Source organism: Larus michahellis, chromosome 6 (assembly GCF_964199755.1).
Source record: "Larus michahellis chromosome 6, bLarMic1.1, whole genome shotgun sequence".
Lineage (NCBI taxonomy): Eukaryota > Metazoa > Chordata > Aves > Charadriiformes > Laridae > Larus > Larus michahellis.
Genome location: NC_133901.1, coordinates 20,112,665 through 20,135,018, shown reverse-complemented (window position 1 = coordinate 20,135,018; position 22,354 = coordinate 20,112,665). Strand labels below are relative to the sequence as shown.

Below are 22,354 nucleotides of genomic sequence, written 5' to 3'. Positions count from 1 at the left end.
TTAAACAGCATAACTCTCTGACTGGTGGGAATCTTAACTTTTTACTGGTGTATATAAAATAGCGTACAACTTGGTGTGATTTTTCCATATATACCAATTTCAGTATAATTTCAGCAGCTGCGGCCTTGGGAAATGCAGGGGTTAGAGATCGGTGGTGTTACCCTCTCTGGTGCCTCCAAGGCAGAGTTCAAGGCGTGACACATTAATGTCAAAATTCAATGATTTGATCATGCCAGTATCGAAAGACCAGGCTGTTAAGAAGCTTCCTTGCTAATGTGTCACATTCATCATGTACTGGGACAAGGTTCTCAGTCAGTGACAGACTCGCTCATTTTCTGGAGTAGTAGTAGCTTATTTGAAAGCTGTGCTTTAATAGCAAGACAATATTAAATCGTGCATATATATGGTTTTGCTTTTTTGTCTGCTTTGATTCAGCTGTTCCTAATAGAACAATCAGTTTTAAAGTTGAGTTGATCAGTGATAACAGCTAATGCCTTAAATGCTTTCCCCCCCATGAATAACAAAATTGCAATTATATAAATAACTACATTGCTTTGATGCTTAGATATGGTTGTGTCTTATAATGAATTCATTTCCCAATAAGAAAACCAATTTTAGAAAGCAATAGTTTTACTTATCTGTCTTTCTTCAAATGAACTTAATTTCACAGTAATTTAATTATGTAACCACACTTGTTCATTGTTAATGTTATTACAGTAAATATTTCTAAATTTCAAATCTCCCAAATTTCTCTTTTAGCCAGTATTTCAAATGAGCATGTTAACTATATTTTCATGTTTTCTGTTTCTTCATTATTTTTTTTCTGTTTTTTTTTTTCTCTTTTGTTAGGCATTAGATCTAAAAAGTCTGCTACGACCAGCTGGACTTTGCCTATCTATCATATACTCTTTTTAGTTATTCTTGTAAAGTTTTGAAACATTCATGCTGTAATGTTGCAAAAGATATATGTGGATGCTTATTTTTTTTCTGCTATGAATTGTATTAATCACTGTCAGTGGAGCAAATTACAGTATGTAAATTGAAGCATATGCTCTTTATTTAGGATCAAAGCTTAACTTTTAACTTCTATTTTAGGAAGATCTGTTTATGCTGATTTTTGTTTATACGGGGTAGGTATGAGAGCAATGTGTAAGCTAGGAAATAGCCTCAGTTTCGCATTAAACCCAGTTCTTGAGGTGAAGTAGTTCCATAAAACTTCTGCTGTTGAGCTGAAATTCCTAACAGAAGTGATTGCCTGCATCTTGTCAGATTCTAGTAAACATGCTATGGGATAGATACATGAAGGTATGTCCAGACTCTGTCACTGACTGCTGCTCAACCAAAAAACCAACAGGCCATAGCTGGCTCTTAGTATTGCTTGGCAGAGGTGTGATGGCAGAGTCAAACTGGAGACCGCTGTCAGGAAAAAGGGCAATACCGCAGGTACAAAAGCACTCTTGTTATACGTTATAGCAACAGCAGGACTGAAAGCTGACTTGTTCAGTGCTAATACTGGTGGGATCTCTAACCCTGAGGCTTAGAAACCTTAGAGTAAATGACAGCTAATTTTTTCATTCTCCAGATGTATCCTCCCATGTATCTCTAGGTGTGTTAAAAGCTATTAGATGAAGCCTTTGTGTTAGGTGAGGCAGCTTAATGATGTTGCATAAAGCCAAAGAACTATCAAAGCATTTGTTTTTTAGAAAAAACACTGATAGATTCAGTAACTAGTGTTTACAAATGGTAATTTATGTGTCTCATTTGTATTGCAGCATGTTGCTTTAGACTATGGCAGGCCTTTGCCAGGAGGAAGAAATCTGCATTCTCCTGAGGACCGGGACAAGTCCACTTCCTTCTGTGATGGAGAGCTAATTGCCACCAACAGATGGGAGAGCAAATTAAAGCAAAGGTAGTGAATAAAGCTTGGGCCCTGTTTTGCCCCAGTTCCTTTTGTTTGGTTTGTTTTTTTGATACAGTGACAAAAAAAAATGGTACCTGACTGGTAATATTTAATGCAGTTCTTTGATGGAGAAAAGGTTCTCATTGCTGTACTGATTGCTGAAGCTTTTCTTCATTCTCTTCACCCCTTACAGCTGCATTACGAAATACCTTTTATCTTGACTGAAAGTTTTATTTAGTTATTCAAAATGAACTTTTTTTATCAAGTCAGAGACAAGAAAAAAAAATCAATTATATTCATTCTTAGAAGGTAGTTGCTTAAAAAGAAATCAATATCAGTGTCTGTAAATGAGCTGTTGTCCAACTGGCAATGTAACAGCCTAGTTTTGGAGAAAACAGAAAAAATACAAAACAGAAATAAGTGATACTGAAGAAAAAGAGTTAGGTTTAGGCTAAAGAGAATTGGTTTGAAAGCTGAGCTACTACCCTGATGTATTTTCCTATCGTAAACCGTCATAAAAATCTTAATCTTGAGTATAACCACTGACTTGTCATATAGACTTTTGATCTGTATGAATTTTGATGAATTCTCAAAATCCTGTTTGTAATTAACCTTTCTTTTCCGTGTGCTTCAGCTGTTGGGAATACCACCAAGTTAGACAAAACATGTTACTATTAGTTTTTAATATTAGTTTTTAATATTAGTTTTAGGAAAAAATGTGATACTAATTGTGTCAAATTCTTTAGCACTTTTTCAGGCAAAATATCAGTTTAAAAATGAACAAACAAGATTCTAACATAGAATGATGAAGAGATTTAAAGCAAAGAAAGATAAATTCTTGGGGAGCATCTTTCCCTTTTCTTTACCATTGTCTCTAGGAAATTGAAGCTGATTTTTACTTTTCTGTGTATATATGATGGACATAATATTTTAACTCCTCCTGCACCCCTGGCCCCACTCTAAATTCTGTGCTTGCATCAATTGGCTTGGGGAAAACCAAGGGTGATCAGAGCATTAGGGTCTGCTTTAACTCAATGAGTAGTATTGAAAAAATATATGCAGCCCGCATAGCTTGTATTGATTATAGTTTTTCTGAAAACAAATGTCTGCTACTGTATTTTATCTGTCTAGTAATTATGCTCCAGTTTAGAGGGTTTTATGCAGTAAAATCTATCAAATACTGTATTCCAGAGGATCAGTGGTAAAATCCTTGCCCTGTTAAAGTTGATGTAGATACTGTGACTTCAGGAGTAGATCCTGTGACTCCCAGTTGAATGAACATGTTTCCTTCAAGAAATGAAGACCAGACAGCAGAATTGCTGTGGGCTGGATTCAACTGGGCAGACTTTTGCAAATCTTCTTTGTGTGGCTTATTACCAGAAGGAAGACCACTGGTATGCTGCCATCTGGCAGTCCAGTAGGTTTTTTTGCCTCTGCATCTCTCCGTTTTCAATCAAGCGCAAGTCATAAATGTACATAAATGTACAGCTTTGTACTAGTAATGTCAAGAGATGCCAAGAGAGAGGTTCATTGAAAACCTTAGGCTTGCAGAGACATCAGCAATGGCAGACCTGTTTGCAGGGTTCCATGACTTACAGACCTGTAGTTGTTATGTTGCCATGCAGGATAAAATTATAATCTTGCTTTCTTGTTTCTCCTGTAAATTTACAGGAGATATTATTTTTTTCTCTGCTCTATTTCTGTAGATCTAGATCTACATCTAGATCTGTGCATTTTATAAAAACAAAGTTTAAAATGAACCTCAGGTAGTCGGATTAATTCTAGAAGTTTTTTTGCATATTTTATGGAATTTGGAATTTGAGAATGGTTATTCATCAGTCCTCATCAGGGAAGAGTTGTCAGTTTAACATGGAAGAGAAACTTGACCTAAAAGTTTTTCTTTATTTTTTTTTTAATTAAGCTTAATGCAATGGCAATTGATTTACCTTAATAAGATACCATATTAAGGCAGTTCTCAGTGTCATCTCTGAAACATTTAAAAAGAAAAAAAAAGTGAATAGTGAAAAAAGAGTTTCCATGGAGTATCAAAAGAGATGCTTAGTATAGCTGCTTAGTTTACCTGATTAGAATAAGCTCTGGACTCCAACCTCTTTCTTGCTGAGTTTCAGCAAGTGGCCAAGTTGCAATAGTGTTCAGATTTTAGTTCAGGACCACAGTATGTGTTTCTAATGGTTTCTTTCTCTGAAAAGTTAACGTTTGCTTTGAGACAAGCAACTAGCCTGTGGTGAACAAAAGTGAGCATGTCACAACTGCGGGATTCAGCACTGGAGAAATGAGACACTGTGTAGAGAGCTTAATTTTTGTGAACAACTTTTTGTAGCATTAGATGTCTTCTCTATCTGCAGTCAATTAGATCCATGTCCACATTTCAATAATTAAATCTCTCTGATTAGTCTTTTAAATCCAATTTGAGCTGTGTTTCAAAGAACGTGGCTCCTTTGCCTGACGTCTGGATATTCAGTTAATCTGGGCTCCGAGTTGGTCATGTAAATTGAGTGTCTCTGGTTTGGATCTGCTTTTTGATGGATAAATACATCCTTGCAAATGGACTACAGATCCATGGCTTGAGCGCTGCGCCATTTATTTGCTCGGTGTTGTTGGTTGTTTTTGTTGTGGGTTTTGTCTTTTGGGGGGAGGTAAACAGGAAAGATGGGGAAAGCAGCGGAGGGCAAACAGCTTAGGAAGTGGTACTGGGATGCGAAACATATATCCTAAGGTGTCAATAGCTATTATGTGGTCCTGCAGCATGCAAGTCAGTAAATGCATTTCTGCTACCTACACAGGGTAATTACCCTACCGTTTATGATGGATAGTTCAGTTTTTGCCAGTGTTTCCATTATTAATTTCTGTTTTCAGGGATTTGTAATACAGAATGAGTCTGTATTTGGGTAATTTTATTAAAGCAGTTTTCAACAAGCTCTTTGGCTGTGCAAGCATGGAAAGAATATTAAATAAAAGGAAAACTCTGAACCCAGGGAACCTAATGTTCTGATAAGTGATGTTAAGCTATCTGATTGCTAATACATTGTATAATTTCTGTTTTGCCACTTATTGCATGTAAAGTCAATGATTTTTCAGCATCAGTAGCTTCAAAACCAAATGTTTTAACCATTGCAATATTAGCCTGAAAATCACAAGATCTTAAATAATGAGTCCTGACATTCTTTTTTTCTTTTTTTTTTAAACTTACATTCACTAAGCTCATGCTTTTCTCTTTTTTTCTTTTTTTTTTCTTTTTTTTTTTTCCTTCTTAACCACCATGAGAGCTCAGTATATATCTTTTTTTATCAATATATGCTGATTTGGTAGGTGAACATACCATGAAGCGTCAGTAGCGTTTTCTGCTTATTACTGGCACTTAAATTCCCACATTGGCTGCATCTACATACTGAAAAGGAATGGGAAGAGCAATGTTTTCAGTGGACCGCACAGGAGTGATCTGTAGTGCGTTACTGTAAACTCTGGTATTCTGACAGCATATCGACATCAACGATGTCCTGCCAAGACTGTTTATGCACATACCTGCCCCTCCTCTCCCCTCTGCACACTGTCAGCAGGTAACTGATACAGAGCATCCTCCAGCCCCACTGCTGCGCGCAGTTTCAAGGACTTGTCAGAAGCCTGACTGTGTTGGATTTAGGAGTGGAGCTTGCTGTTGGCTCTCCAGCTACCTTTGGAAGGGATGTTTGATAATAGAAAGTAGCTGCATAGACCCAGCATTGCATAATGAGTTTTGTCTCTTAGCTGAAACATTGAAAAGGTGGCCTAGCCATTACTGTGAGCTCAGAAGATGTCAAACGCAGCTCCTGTGCAACTGTCAAAATTTTGGTACTGGTGTCACAGTATTTACAAGCTTATTTAGAATATCAGGTATAGAAGTAAACTAACTAGACAATTGATTTAATGAATAGTTTTTCCAAGATGGTAGCTGGTTAGTGATGTCCTCAGTTCTTGTGTCTGGGCTTAAGCAGAATCCCAGGATATAATGGGTTGTGGCGAGGGAGGCAGGGTGACCTGAGAAAATCCTACCAAGATCAGGGGAGAAGTTTTGGCCTTTTACATCTTCATCCATGTTTGTATGTGATATAATCTACGATGACGAATCTGAATTATTTCATAATCCTCATCAGCATAGTATCTGTGAACTGCTCATAATGACTCCTAAAGCCTTTTTTTTATTCTCTAAATGAGCGTAAAATCTGGGAATTTGGCTTTGATTTCAGTATAATGAATCTGAATGAAGTTGCCTAATGCAAAGCAAGAAGACTGTGATGAATATGTATGCAGTGCTGCTAGCCTTTTTTATTGTGTGGATGCCTGAGGAGATGAAATGGATGAGCTCCAGACTTCTGGTCTTAGGCGTCAGTTCTTGATGAGGGATGCTTGATAACTTATTTTTGAGGCTTTTAATTGTTTGTTTAGTTGTTTTTTTTAAAGAATTCTTTAAGACAGCTTCCTAGTGATCTGTGATTTTACTAGTATACAGCTTAGTAGTATTTGTCTTTCTCCAGATTAGGGGTTTAGTGAATTAAGCCTTCCTGCTTTCTAAACAAAGGAATTTTAAACTTCCTAGTTCTGTTTTTTTAAATCTCAAAACTTCCTATTTAAAAAAAAAAAAAGTCAGCAATGGCACTGATATGTCTGAATTAACTGCCTTCCCCCTCCTCTTACCTCCCACCCCAATATATGAATTATATTTTGACATAAATTAGTTAACTGGTGAGAAAGATATGGAATTATGTTGTGCATTTTACAGTCTTCATCAGTACTTAGTGTATTTTTGTGGCAGTTATTAGAGCTGATGTGGATTTACATTATTCCATTGCAAGCTGTACTTGACAAACACTTTTTGACCTATTTTTTTAAATATAAATGTGATATATATATTGCCTAGTATATTCTGCCATAAAGTTCAACTACATTCTGTAGCTATAAACATTGATTCTGACAATCAAATGCAGCATTTTGATGGATTTTGTGATTTATTTTAGTTTTTCCCAGCAGCTTCAGGTAATTATTTTTTTTAAATGCTATTTTTTTTTCTCTCTCAAATAGAAAACGAAATAAATAGAACCAAACGAGTTTTTATTTTCAATCAGAAAGTAAACAAGTGTGTGCTGTACTCAATTTTTTTTTTTGGAGTACTCAAAGTATACTGGCTTCTTCCAGAAATTGTCATGGGAAAGAAAAGGTATTTTGGCAGTAGAATAGAGTTCAGTGGGTCTCTTGGAAGTCACATGGGGTGACATGGTCACATGGAAGATAGCTGGCACTCTGGAATAGTCAGGTTAATTGAATGGTTTTGCTTATGCTATGCAACTATGAAATAACCCATGTTACATTCAAACAGTTGTTATCCGAGCTTCAAAATCAACACTTGAATTTAAATAAAGGGTTTCTTTATGGATATTTCAGTTTCAGGTTGTCTGCATGTTCAGTGGGAAGCTGGTGTTTTCAGCTGTTCCTCATAGTCAAAAGGGCTGTGACAGTAGGCTTGGATTCTGCAGTTTGCAACTTGTAGGCTGTTCCCTGCACCTGTAGAGGGATCCACGAAAATCAGTGGGAGAAAACTGGGACTGTGTAGAAAACAGCAATTGTAAAACATTCTGTAAATAGGGGCACTGGAGCCTTAATTTTGTAGAAAGAAGATGGAAGAGAGATTGTATTCCAACACATGAAGTTTCCTTCAGTTTCATGAACACAGCATAAAACTACAAAAAGACTCTGCTTATTAAACCCTGGGAGAAATTTATTGCTTATAGAACTCCGGTCTGAATGTCACAGCTGTTACTAATTACAACTAGGAGTAATTACACCATCAAAGATTAATGTAATCATACGTTTCAGTGCATACAGGATAATGGAAACACAGTGGATGCATACAGGATGATGAAAAGTGTAATGTAATGCACACATTCTTAGCTGGTTATAATAATTTTATGCCTTTATGTAATAGTTTACATGTCTCTATCATTGTACGTGTCTCTAATCTGTAAGTCTTCAAAACATCTGAGGGAAAGAAACTGGTTTAACATCCCAGGTCTGCTGCTATCTTTGGATGTTGTCAATGTGTGTTAGTAAAGATTCTTTTATTGGTAACTCCTTTTGCTTTTTTTTCTTCATAATGTATCTCACCTTGGTCTGGTTTTGTGTTTTCCAATAAAACTTTTCAAAGTAGTAGATCCTAAGAGGTAATAACTGTTACTAGATGATGCTGTGTTTCTATTTTTCACTTGTTAAAGATACTACTGTTAGGTTTTAGCTAGAAGGGATTTAATGTTTTGATGCTGTTTTTTCACCATGTGGCTTTTTGAAATCACTCATTTCATTAGTGATTCCACGCTGCTTCTAGACGCAGAGTTATGGAACTCTGGTCTGCAGACTGCTTGTACCTGCAAGGCCGTGGTAAATGGTCTACAAAGGCAAACAGTCCCTAGGGCCTTTTGGCTGAGAATTTGATGGTGAAAAGGCATATTCGTTTGGGAAGAACCAGAGCTGACAGAGGAAAACACAAGGCAACGCTTTTCCCATGATATTGAAGCCAATGTATTTTTATTTTATGTTTCCCATGAGCTAAGAATGTTTGTGCAGTCAGTTCCTCAGATCTGGCAGTGTTTGATAACTTGTTAAGGAATAGTAAATGGGTCACCTGCTTACCATTTCAGCTGGTTTTTAATATGTTTTCTTATTTCTATCTCTGCTGTGGACCTAGCAAATCACTTTCTGAGACTTTTCCAGTACTCCTGGCACGGATGTAACAGCAGACTTTCTTTGGTGCCCAGATTCAGCAGTTTCTTGAAGGTGTTTCACTCTCTCATCTTCTTTTTAGGAGACAGCCTTAATTATGCACAGTAGTCTTTACCTTTTTTCTCTCTTCAGTGGCAGACTCGGTCTTGCAGTTAAATAACCATTTTAACTTCAAGTGTATTGTTTCTGTCTATTCTTGGTGGCAGTTTAGCATGTATGTGAGGTCTTTATTTTTCCCTTCCTACCAATTGACAGGAATAAATATAAAGTCCTCTCTCTTTCTGTATCCTGTTAACCATTGTTGCATGCTTTCTTACTTTTTTTTTATTATTATTTAAGCTCTGTGATGTTCTGTGAACCTCTCACACCTTATAGGAAAAGGACTTGGAGAACTTTTCCATGAGGAAAATGGTATAACCCAGCTGTGCTTCCCAGGCTTGTTAATAGATCTGTTTTATTGTCTTCTGTTCCAGTGCCAGAGAATTTTGTCAGGCAATCCATAGTGATTGATTCTAGGGAAACAAAACACCATTTCCTCCTGTTTTCAGTCTTGAGTCACATTGTAGCTCTCTCACCAGCGGCACAAAGCAGACAGTCAGGTTTTTTCCCAGCAACTCCAGAATTCCTGCACTTGTCTACAAACAGCTGTACAAGATTAACTGAAAATAACTTTCAGTTCTGGTCTTTATGCCTTAAAAGATGGTTCAGAGACATAGAAATGGCCTGTCATCCTTCTGGATTTGATATGGGACAAAAAAGCCACATCCCAGTCAGTGGATTTTCTGTAACATCACGAGTTTCACAGTGTTTTTCTTGATGTAAGATGCTCCAACGCTACATGGAATTATTTTTTTTTTGTGACCCTAACTGCTGGTCACCAGTAACAGAGCTTGTGGTTTAGTATTTGATGTATTGTTTACAGTTTGCTCTGTCTTATTTTTCCTTGAAGATGAACATTTACGCTTTCAGCTATCAGAAAATGCTGGAGAACATGAATGTTCTTTCCATTTGCAAACTCCGTAGAAAGCCACGGAGTTTTGTCACTAGTAGAAGCTGACACAGAAATACGTGGAATGGCAATACATTGCTTTTATTCATAAATGCCCAGTATGTTCTGCTAGGTAACAAAAGGAAAAATTAGAGGGATGGCTGCAAGGACTAGCATACTGTCTGTTAGGCAACTTCTCCCTTAGTCAGCTTTGCTGTTGAATTCGTTATAACTAATGCTGAAGTATTCCTCTGTTCGAATGCAGAAAATGGCTCGGTCAGTAGAATGTAGTCTTAGAAAGAAATGAAGTAAAATCTCATTCCGTAAGTATTACAAAATGTGGCCTTCCAGATTCTTTCATGTCTTCGTGCTGTGATGTAAACACCTGATTATACCATTGCTGTGTAAATACGATTTTTGTTTAGCAGTTGGGCAGAGATATGATAAGAGGCTATAGCAATGAAAAGAGAATTTGAAAACTGTTTTCTAGTCAGATTGCCCCCATCATTACCCCGTCTGAGTCTGTGTAGGGCATTCTGCTTTACTTTCGCTGTGGAAAGTTTCTGATGCACAGGAATGGCTGATCTACATAGTTGCAAAGCATTACATGGTACTTGCTACTGAAGAGAATAGCTACGATAGTCTGTTACAGGAAATTATATCAAACACAGATGGCATCCTTCTCCTTCCTCTAGGACAGGGTATTTTTGTGTATTGGGAAGTCATTCAGACAGCATGGATGCACTGCTCTTCCTAGAAATACTGCTCCTCTTGAGGATCTCTGAAAATGACATTCATTCAGTTCTCTTCCCATCTGCATTCTCCATTAGTTGTCTGCAAGTCTACACGTGCTTCATACTGAACTTTTTCCTCCATGGGACTGTGTGAAATAAGTCAGATATTTAAAAACAACATGAGAAAGAGGGAGGGAGATGAGTGGGGGTTGAAAAAGGCTGCTAGGACAAGTACGTTGGATGGAGAAGAAGAGGTGATGGAAAGGCATGGTTGAAGTAAGAAACATTCTGGTTGGAGTGGCTTGCTGGGGAGAAGTGAGGTCTTGTAAAAGAGTTACTTTCTAATAAAGCACATCCACATTCCAAAATGTGGGCATCCACAAGGCATGTGAGTCCTGGTAGGCCTGACAAAGTAAAGCCATGCTGAACTCTCTTCTGTCACAACCTAAAAACCAGCCAAGGTGTATTCACCCTTTCACTGCAAACAAATTCCAACAGTTAATCTTGTCTCGGAGAAACCACCACAACTCCATCCTCTGGTCCTTAAAAATATGAATGACGTCCATCAAGTTATTCAGGTGTGTCTGTATAAGGCAATTAATTTTGTGTTATATCAGTGTCATATTACATAATATGAATGATAGCAATTTTATTGAAAATGATGACTAATTATTTTCAAATCTTAGGTGAAGATACGCATCTTAAGTGAAGTAGTTTTCAGATTTCTTTGTTATCTCCTAATCTCATGCTGCTACAGCTGAGTGAACACGGATGATATACTGAAACAGTAACTGAATATCCTACTCCCTCTTCATTGTGTTTGTGCTTCAGGTAATATTGTTTTGGAATCAAAAACCTTGGATATCTTTATTTTGAATTTGTTGCATTAGGTCATTAGGAATCACTGAACAGGCAAAATCCAAAGTAGATTTGAATCACTGTAATGAAATCTATTTAGCCATAGCAAGAGCTTATCCGATGAATATCATGTCTTCTTGGAACAAGAGGAGTAATGTGGGTTAGCGTGGGTCGATTTTATCCTAAGTGGTTGGAAATATACTACTGACTTAGAATATTTGTGAAGCTCACTCCCCCTGAACAAAAAAAAAGAAAAATCTACAAAGAAACAGTAATAGTAGCAGTATGCTGTTTCTAAAGCAGTTTTAATTCTATGGGTAGATCAGCCACATTATTTGCAGTGCACTGCATGTTTTGATGTATTTTGTGAAGGGTTTAAGCCTTCAGTATTTCTCTCCTTTTTGGTTAAGATCCCTGTTGATTCATTTTCAAATTCTCCATGAGCGAAAGGACAAAAGTGTCCTTGATCAAAATATTTTTCTTCTGATAACTATCCTATCATAATGTAATGCAAAATTAATACTGCATTACTTAAAAAGAAACATTACCACATTTCCTTCGTGGAATACTGAAATATTTTGCTGTTCTCAGAAGTTTCGTCCTTTGTTTTTTGTACATGATAATTTTATTTTTATTTTTTTTTCCAAAATTGGTGCGTTTTCCCCAAAGCACTCTGACTGCTAAGCCAGCATCCTTTTACAAAATATGGTGCCATTGAAAACTTTCTTACTGGCTCTGCATCTTTGGCTGGGTGCAGACAGCTGACCTTTGGGTGAACTTCTTGTCATTTGCTTCCCCTATTTGTTAATGATTTGAGATTTCGTGGAGGATTTGTATGGCAGCAGAACAGGAGATGAACAATAATGTATGTCCTCATTAAATCTTCAGTATTTCTTTTTCATTGGACTTCTCTTTGAATGGAAAGAACTAAGCCCTTATTCAACAGTTACTGGGTTCAGAATTGTTCTTCTTAAGTAACCAAGTGCCTACTGTACTTCTTAATTTGCTTTAGTGAAAGGATTACACAGCAGCATTATTTGGAGTTTAGCATAGGGGCTAGCAAGCATATGTTTGCTTGTTTGGGTTTTTTTTTCTGTTTTCCCTGAAATGGCTTTTTCCACTTTCCGGGTTGATGGAAAGTTGCTTGATTATATGCTGTCCAAACAGAATAGGAATAGCCAGAGATCTCTTTTATCACTTTTCAGTCCAGTACACTAGACTGTTGCCTCTGTTTCCCATCGATAACCGGCTATTTTGTCACTACCTTCCAAATTCCTTATGTAATTCAATATCAAGGGTTTTTAAAATATTATATGAAGCTTCTGGCACTTCTGCTTCTTTCCCCCTTCTGAAGACTTAGTGTATTTTGCTGACTTCTGCAGTGGTTTTTAATTTTGTTTTTCTTTCTCCTTGTTTGTTCTCCTCACTTTCCTGCCCTCCTTTTTTATCCTATAGCAGAGTGTTGTTTTTATTTCTGAGCTTGTATTGATGGGCTTCTATTGATCTTGCTTTTTTTATATGAGCATAAATAAATTTATGTACATCACTTATGAGAGGAGTAATGTTTTTGCTGTAAAATCATTGTTCAGATAATATTATAAAATTACTGAAACTGATATTAAAATGTCTTTTTGTATCACCCCACACTTTTTAAAGTGAAATTGCAGACACTGGGGAACTTTGAATTCAATTCTGAAGTGACATGTACCTATGCATTTAACATATGGCAGCAGCTTTGCTTTTTCTGGCTGGGGTTCAAACTCTTGAGTCTCCATTCCTGTTTCTTTGCTCATTGAAACTTCCAGTCACTTTGGATGGATCTAAGGAAAGGCTATTAGGAAATAAATGGCAAAATAATGGTTAATGTAATCAAAAGTATATGAAATGTAGTCTAAATGGGGTAGTTAACTGCTTTCTGGTGCTTTCCGTTTCTGGATCATCAACACCATTCCAACAGGGATTTTTTTTATTTTTTATTTTGAAAATGTAAAGATACTTTGCTTTGGGTTTGCTTTTTCCATTGCAAATGAAACACTTATTTTTATTGTCTTTGCCATTGATATCATAAGAAATGAATGAAATGTTCCGATTGAATACCTCGTGTGCAATCACTATGCAATGTCCCCTTATAATCAGTAAACAAATGTTAATGGTTTATCACATTCACATCACTTCTAGGATTATGCTCATGAGTAGCCCTGTTTGCATGTAACTTTTTATGTAATGAGAACAGCATGACAGCTCATAAAAATGTCTTTTGTTTTTATTAAGCTTCATTTTTTCTCTGTAGAAAAATAAGTCCTATACAAAACACATCCTTTTTTGGTTTTCAGTTCAAATATTTTATTCCCATTTACAGCAAAGCACTGATCTTAAGATATACCCCATGCTTTTTTCCAAAGCTTCTTCTGTAGGTCTTTCTTGAGTTGTTTTGCATTTGTCTTTCTGTTCCTTAGGCAACATGTTCAAACTGCCTGATGCACACGCTCACCTTTATCCCAATGTCAAATGGGATTGTTCTAAAAAGATCCACTGACAGAGTGAAAAGGAACAAACAAATCCATCAGCTTGCAAAAATGAGGGTTAAAAAGCCTGGAAATGTTAGCATTTAAATTAGACAGTGTCGATCTCCTGCCAGCCCTCTACTTTCTCTGCTCAATTCTTGTGAACTGGTAGGATATCAAATTAGGCAAGTTAACCTCTTGAAGCTATTAGAGGGAAGCTGTCTTGTCTCCTTCAGTTCCCTGCTGACTCAGGAGAAAGAAGCTGGCAGGTTGAGCTATGAAGTGCATGTTTTGGGTGGACAGCATCCTCAGATTTATTTTTCTTCCCACTCTGCTGCAAAGTGAAGAATAAATTTTAAGTACTGATTCTGAAGTAGTACTGAAGTGATTCTTCATGCTCTGTGTATCCTACCGTTAAAAGAATTAGAAGTATCTTAAAGCATTTATAGACAGGATATGCAGAGGAAGGTGATTTGCACACTTGGAGCCTGTTAAACTTGACACTATCACTACTGAAATCACCAGGTACACAAAGAACAGGAGGCTCACTTAAAAATCACGAGATGAGAAACTGTTATTTTTAGTTGCCCTGTAATTTGTGAGCCTTTACAACTTTTAAAGCAGATCTTGGCAGCCATGAGAGCTAGAGGCCCTACTTTAAAAGCTGGGATTGTCGTGTAAATGCTTCACTCTGCAGCATACCCTTCAAGAAAGGCACTTAATCTTGTGAGACCCCTGCAGTTATTGGGAGCTGGCAACACTTTGGTTTCTAACCAGGTGGGGAGGAAAAGCATATTTATGCTGGGCTAAGCTTTCTGTCTGTGCGAACAGAGTTTGGTACCTGCTTAGAAACAGGTGAAGAAACTAATGGCTACTTTGAACTCCTAGTTTTAAAGACTGTACCCCACCAGCTAAAGAATAATTTCCAGATCTGCACAATGCTGGGATCTAACTCTTTAATGGTCGGGAAAGAAGCACCCGTGTCTTCTGTACAACCAAAACTAGGCATGGTGAGCAGGCAAATTGGTAGCATGGTCCAAGGCACTGTGCTGTGTATCTATAGCATGTAGTGCTGACAGGAGATGTGCCGCAAATCCATGATGCAATGTGAAGCAGTCTTAGAAAAACATCATACTGCTCTGGAATACTGCTACCTCCTTCCAGCAGAAGGAATAGTTCAAGATTATGAGTTTGGTAGTTTTATTCCCAAAATAACTCTACTTGTGCAATACCAAGAAACAATGGGCCAAATTTAAATTACTATTTTCCTTTTTATTCCTCAGTGAAATATACTATTTTGTCTTACAGGATTCTTTAAGCTTCAGGGACCACTGTAGGCATGGCAAAGTCAAACAAAAACGTTTAGTTTAGTTATAATTATTTCTGTCTGGTACCAATTAGGAAACCAGAGACTCTAAACCAGTTTGTAAGTAGCAATAAAGCTACATTTATTGAGCACTTTGGATTGTTATACACTTTAAAATCAATAGTTCAAAAGAAATTTTTCAGGGAGAAATCTTTAAGGAGAAAGATAAACTAACAATGAGAACTTAAACTCTGAATGGAATCCAGTTACCCTACCAAGGTGACCTTTTGGCTTTTTAGAAAAAAATAACCTAACATCTTTTGCTTAATAGTAAAAGCCTACAGTATATTAGCTTACAGTAGTATTTCAGTAGTCTCTGTAAAAATAATTAAGAGGAAAAGGTAAGAAGAATTGCATGATGTAGCTGATATTTGGTATAAGAGAATAAATGAGATGGATGGCTCTTATTTTATAATTCCATAGTTGCTGCTCAGGATGCTGAAAGGGCAAAGCTGCTGTTGCTCGGTGCTGTGTCGTAGCTCGTTTTGTTCTGTTCTCTTTCTTTGGCCACCTAATTACGGTTTGTCTGCAGAAGGGAACAGGATGATCTATGATGAGTGCTGTGCCTCTGGCAGATGGGCTTTGCTGTCATACTCTTGGGCTTTCATTTGCATGTTTCTTATATCTCTGTATTTGCAGAGGAAGATTCTTAGAATACGTGAAACTTTCAATTATTTGTTACATAGCAAACTGTTTTAAAGATACATTGAAGTGTTGACCAAATGGTCAAATCTGAGTTGTTTTTTTCAAATGAGGTTAGCCACTGTGGTGCATACTAGGATTGTACTCAGACCGTCTCTTTTAACAGGCACTAAATTCCGGTTCACTCTTGCTTCTCAGTTGTGTATGCCTTGACCTGGTTATTGGGAAGAGGCTGGAGCATTCCCATCTGTGTGAAAAGATGCCTGGTGCGTACTCGCGCTGGATGACGTGAATTTCTCTGAGTAGTGTTAAGACCAGCATGTACCTCTTTAGAGTGTGTGTAACTCCAGTGCTGCCAATGTACTTGTCCTGTGGACTCTCACAGTGTTAATGCTGTCTGTGGTATGTGCTCTCTGGGGCTGCTCTGAGGAATTCTGATGTCAGCTTGGTGCTATCCTGCACACTATCAAAACTTGCACTTATCTCTCTCTCTAGCTTTTTTTTTTTTTCTCTTTAAACTAAAAAGCGTATTGTTTGCAGGCAATGTTACTGTGGAAATCCACTGTATATTGAACAGCAAAGGATGAATCTGCCATGGAAGTGTGTTGAACCTAAATGTTTGATGTGATAAAAACTGCTGATGTGGCTGTAGGAGAATGTTAGCTGAGGAAATACAGGGATTACTGCACGGTCAGTTTGTGATACTTAGATCATACATACACGTATCTTAGACCTGTTAAGTTACTTATGAAAAATAACTCAGATGTATATTAATGGGTATTAATTTCCTTAATGTGATGTTATGAAAAGGATTTCATCAAAGGCTTGATTAGCACTGCTAATTAGCTTTAATTAGCACTGCTTCCACAGTCAACAGATCAGGTTTATGTGACTTGCTGAACAAGGGTTAAAGAACTAGATGAAAAAGTATAAATACGAGAGGTGACTTTGAAATAAAAATCAAAAATCTCCCAGATTGGAATGAAATAAAGTAGAACCTACACTTGAATGCTTTTGACTGCACACTCATATGAATAATCAAAACGTGAAGAAGATCAACTTGCAAACCTTCATCGAGAGTGGAATATTTCTGAGGCCGGTGAGCCGAGAAAGGGAAGAGAGCAGGCAGTGAGGACACCCACGGGCACACCAAAATGAAGTTCTACATGGCAGGTTTCTGCTTGGGGGCTGCCAAAATTCCCAGCGCAATGAGCATTTTTTCCTCTCCAACCCACAGCTCTTGTGGTGAAGTGGAGACTTTCACAACAAAAACTCTCTGAACTGAAACAATAAATACTGCTTGTTTTTGGGATGGAAATGGTGTGCAACAGGAGGGGAGGAAAGGGTGAAATGAACCTTGACTTCAGACATCAATGTTAGAATTCAATTTAAAGGAAAGTAAACATCTTAACGTTTTAGTGTAATTATAGACTTAGGACAAGTTTATTTTAGGAATTTTTAGGTTTTTATATATTTTTTATTTATATTTTTATTTTTATCTTGAATTCAGTAATGAGAAGTTTAAGGTCTCTTAATTGTACCCATTTCCTTTTGTTTCTCTTTGTACCCTTTGTTTCTGTTAAGCCTTGTAAATTCATAATCTATTGTGCCTTTACGTCTGTCTAAACACAAATGGCGTTTCTGATGTTTTTAGCACCCTGAAAGAATTTGTAAACTATGACCCCACAGTTGATACTGATGGTTCTGACTGACCATGATTTGTTTTGGGCTGTCTGTCCTTTCAGTGGCTGGTTACAGTAGCGCCGGTGTAGGGGGCTGAGACACCAGTTTCAGTTGCAGGATTTAAGAAATAATTGGTTTAAAGATGAATTTTCTTTGAAGTTAGCAATAAAATGGGCTGGCAAGCACTGTTCTTCTATGCTTGTGCCTATAAATAGCACAATTTTTCTTTTTAAGCTTTGATAAAGGCTTGAACCAGTTGAAATGCCTGCTTTCTCATGTTCCAGCCACTAGCAATGAAATGGCTTTAATATTTAAGTAACTGGTTTTATTAGGCTCTGTTAGGCTTTAATAGGTGTTCCTGGAGTGCTGTTGACTTGCTTTTTATTGGTTAGCTGAGAGAAAAAGCTTTTATTCTTTTCCAGCAGGACCCTGAGGGCGTCATTCAACACCCTGGGGCAAGATGCTGAGCCAAACTCAGCAATAGGAGCCAATGGTAAATCTGGCTTTGAGGGAAATACAGCAGGTTAGAACTCAGCTGCGCCCTCAATTTGTTAAGTTCCAGTTTTTACGCATTCAAAACATAATCATCAGATGCTGTTTCCTATGGATTACCTTTGAAATATGTTTATTCACACAGGGTCATTTCTGGTGGTGCTTTGAGCTGGACTAACTTTTGTGTGAAGGATGATTCTGATAAGTTATCTCCTTGCCCTACATCAAAGACAACTTTGTCACTTTCAAAGAAATATTTTGAAGAAATAAGGAACAATAGTAAAATTTGTACCATAAGACATTAGGTCTTATGTGAAAGTAGGACTTGAAGAGACTTACTGTCCTACGATCCTAATGCTGTGAAGCATCATCTTGGCAGGAGTAGACGAAAATGATTTTCATGTTAGGCTGGACAAACAAAACAGAAATGTCATTTCCACTAGCGTAATGTTGAGTCCTTTACAATTTATAGTGGCATCTTTTTGTATTTGTTGGTAGGTTTGGGAAAGAATAAGAAACTTCTGGCTACTTTAAAATCAACAACAAAAAAGCAGCAATAATTTTTGCTAGTTGGAATGTTGAGCTATGCATTTTAGATTTGGGCTGATCATTTGAATTCAGGAAAGAATGCATATTTAGACTCTATCCTAAGCTGTAGGATCCCTATTAGCTACACAAAAAGCATATTCCAATAAGGAATGTTGAGGCATCTTTTGTTCCCAACAAGTGTTACAACTCCAGTCCAAAGGGCTGCGCTGCAACTGGGCCTTGGGCTAAAGCCTCCTCCCTTTAGGCTCACAAAGGTCGAGCAACGGCCAAGATGGGTCAGTGCAAAATGGGATTTTGGAGATGTTTATACTTGCTGGAGCCTTATGATGATATGATACCCAGTCCAGGACAATTGCTTGTATGTAAATTATTAGTATTAAACTTTTTTTAGGCAATACTGTTTAGAATAACTAGGTGTATCCATTGAAAGGTTTTTTTACATAGTAACTAGGTTAGTGAATGCTTGCAGAGACTAGATTTTGCGTAAGTATAGATATCAAATGAATTGTTTCTACCATAGAGATGCAATCATATGTAAGCTACCTGCACAAAATACATAAGCTTGATGCATTATTCTATGATCCAAGGAAAATTAATGCAATTTTGGAATTTAAATTTTAGAATTAAAATTTTTTCCCTCCAAATTGTGGAGTAATTTTTGGAGTTTTTATTATTTAATCTCTAAAAGTCTAAAGTAGCAAAAAGATTATTGTTCGATGAGGATAATGTACGTGTCTTTAAAACATTTCCTTAAAAATAAAAATAACTGTAAAATACATTTACAGTTAAAAGACTTCTTCCAACTGATTTTGCTGAAAATAATAAAGGAAAAGTATCATCTTTTACCTAAGATGTGGCAGAGGAAATACCATCTGAAAAGAGGTGTTGGGTTTTTTTTATAGAAAGCTTTGTGCATATGAATCTAGGTTATAATAAAGTAACTACAGTATTTGCTGTCAAATTTGTATTCTAGGCTATTAAACAGTTCAGAACTGAAATCTGTATGTGTGTTTTTCTGAGTTTTCACATTTTTTTTCTGTTATTGCTTTCAGCAACTACTGTTGTCAACTGGGCACTCATGATATTTTTCTTTTGCACAGAACTGTTGATGGGTTGTGAACACTGCTTCAGGGTTAATTTTCTGAAGTGGTGTTTTGAAGTGTAGTTATTTTTGTAAGTCACTAGTCAGAGTAAAGCAGACAGACTAACAAAATGTGAAATATTAGGGCTGCTGGGGATGGATTGAAGGCTAAATATAATTACATTGAAACAACAGGATGAATGATGTCAAGGTCAAAATAGAACTCATGTAATTTACAGTCCAATTTGATGCACTTAGTCTTCTGACTCCAGCAGGTCCAGGACATTGAGTGATGGACATTTACTGGTTAGTATTTTAAATATTACTAGAAAGAGGAGTTTAGTAACAGAATTCATTGTTTAATGTAAAAGTGTAAAAGATAGTTTGATACAAAGGCTAAATAATGTGAAGCTCTACTTGCTAAAGATTTTATTTATTTATTTATGGGAGGTCCAAAGGCATAGGTGGAAATAGATTGTCCCTTTCAGTAAAAATGTATTTAGGATGAGATCAGGGAAGCAGAATCCTGATTTCTGATGGCAATTTTCCCCAAAACACTTTCTAATCCCCAAGTCGTAAATCCTAATGGCATGGTGGGACATGTCCTTCTAAAGCAAAGCATCTGTGTGTGACTCCTCTAGACCTTCATCAGATTCTGGCTGTTCCACTCCACTCTTAGCTGTTTGCTCAGCAGTGACTGCCTGCCTGTACTTAAGGGATCTCTTTGTAGAGGAGACAGTAGAGAACATGCTGCCTGGATCCAGTAACTCTCTATCAATCAAACGTGTGACAAGAGATGGAGAAACTCCTTGTTTTGCTCATTCAGACATGAGGACAGCTCTTCTCATTCAACCCCTCTTTTGTCCTCCTCACAGAGGTGCATTCTTGTGTCTTGGATGGGGCATTTTACTGATAGACAGACACAAAAACTGAGCCTCATGTGAGCTGCACATCCTCCACGACTGAATTGGAGAGAAGAGTCTCCAGTAGTGCCCGAGTTGCTACACCTGAGAAGACTTAAGTATCTGTTTCTCTCAGAAGTCACCTCACTTTCATTTTACTAATGTATACGTATTAGAATGCATCATGTGCTTGTGTAAGCACAATTTGTAATGCACACGGGTATTTTATAATGGCTCCTGTTTTTTCAATTTCCTTCCAGGTACCTGCTGACTCTAATAATACTCAAATCAGGCAAATTTTGAAGGCAAAAAGCAGTTTCTTCTGCCCTCAGTATGAGGTAGGAGACTGACTGTTTTTAAGATACATCAGTGTTGCAGTGTAAATGAGGGATGCTCACAGTATCCCTAAACTGGCTATGTATATACTGGATGGAGCCTAATTGCATTTGCACAGGTATTTGCTCTTCCTGCTCTAACAGGGGGGTTTGTACACTGCTCTGTGGCTGCAGATCCTTGTGTTGAAAGGATGACACACCCTGCACTTTTTCGCTGTGCCAGCTCCAGCTTTCGGAAAGCCCATTTCTCTCTGGTCTTTTCCCCCTCTAGTCCGATCCTTTTCTAGCTGTGACAGCAGCACAGAGGGCTGCTGATTCCCAGAAACGAAGTTCATTGATATTTACCACAGTGGATTGGCTTTTGATAAGTTGTGTGAGGAATTCGGGATCACCTCTAATTATCCAAAATACATTTACCTGTGACTATTAACAGTGACCAGTATAAATTACCTATAGATAAATATGAAACCTCTTGCCAACTCAGGCCACCATTGCAAACTGTGAGAAATCTGATAGTTTTTATATATATATATATAAAGTAATATATAATCATTGAATTTTATGGATATTTTTGTGTATATACATTTGCATATATACATTTTTAATTTTGCTTCTGTCTTATTGCAGAATTGCTAGAAAAATTAGCTTTTTTCCAAAAGAAAATGGGTGAAGAAAACTCTAGAAAGTTGGAAAGATTTGTTTGGCTTTCAGCTAGAATAAACATGTCAAGTTAAACATCCTAATCTAGGCAATTTAGTTCAGCTCTGACATTTTTGCCTTAGGCAGTGATTGGAAAATTGTGGTTTATGTCATGGCCAACCAGCTAAGCTGCCTAATTTTGATCTTGAAATTTCCATGATCAACATATTTTGCTTTGTTTTGTCCTTGAAATTGAAACCTCTTTACTCTGCCTGGTTTTTAGCTAATTAATATTTTCCACTCTTCCAAAATGTTTATACTTACCATGAAGTAATGAGGAATTGGCCCTTCTGTAAGGCAAATGTAGTTTATGGTGAACTCTGAGATATTTTTACAAATGCTGCAGGTTTTATTCCTGGTTCCTCTTCTTGATTGAAGAACTTTCCTGGAAATCTCTCATGTATTTTACTAAGCAGTCACAAACTACTAGGAAAAACAGTATGCCATTCCTTTACAAGGCACCAGACTTTTCACTGTGAAAGGATGACAAACAGCAGCCATAAATTGAAACAAACCAGGTTCAGATTGGATAAATTTTGTTTTGTTTTGTTTTAAATACATGAGGACGGTGAGGCAGAAGAACAGGTTACTTAGAGAGATTATGCAGTCTCCATCCTTTGAGGGTTTTAAGACCTGACTATACAAACCTTTAGCAACCTGATCTGACCTCATAGCTGACCCTTCTTTGAGCAGGAGTTTGGACTAGAGACTTCCTGAGGGTCCCCCAGGTCTCTTCCAGGGTGATTATTATGACAAGTCACCCAATCGCTCTGACAAACATACAAAACCAGACACTTTTATATGCAAGGAATCTGTATGTATGTTAGGTATAAAACATTTGGTCTGAAAATCA

At 37.2% G+C, this 22,354-nt stretch overlaps 1 protein-coding gene across 2 annotated transcripts in view; it reads left to right on the top strand.

Annotated features, from left to right (window-relative positions):
• Positions 1–22,354, top strand: part of SPSB4 (splA/ryanodine receptor domain and SOCS box containing 4) — a 186,034-nt gene that overhangs the window by 26,709 nt on the left and 136,971 nt on the right. For both annotated transcript variants that reach the window (XM_074592555.1, XM_074592560.1), the window contains 2 exons: positions 1,773–1,909; positions 20,728–20,805. Coding sequence is in view for 1 of the 2 variants with exons in the window: in XM_074592560.1 (XP_074448661.1) it covers positions 1,773–1,909; positions 20,728–20,770 (180 nt within the window). In the remaining variant the exon portion in view is untranslated. The remainder of the gene's footprint in view (positions 1–1,772; positions 1,910–20,727; positions 20,806–22,354) is intronic.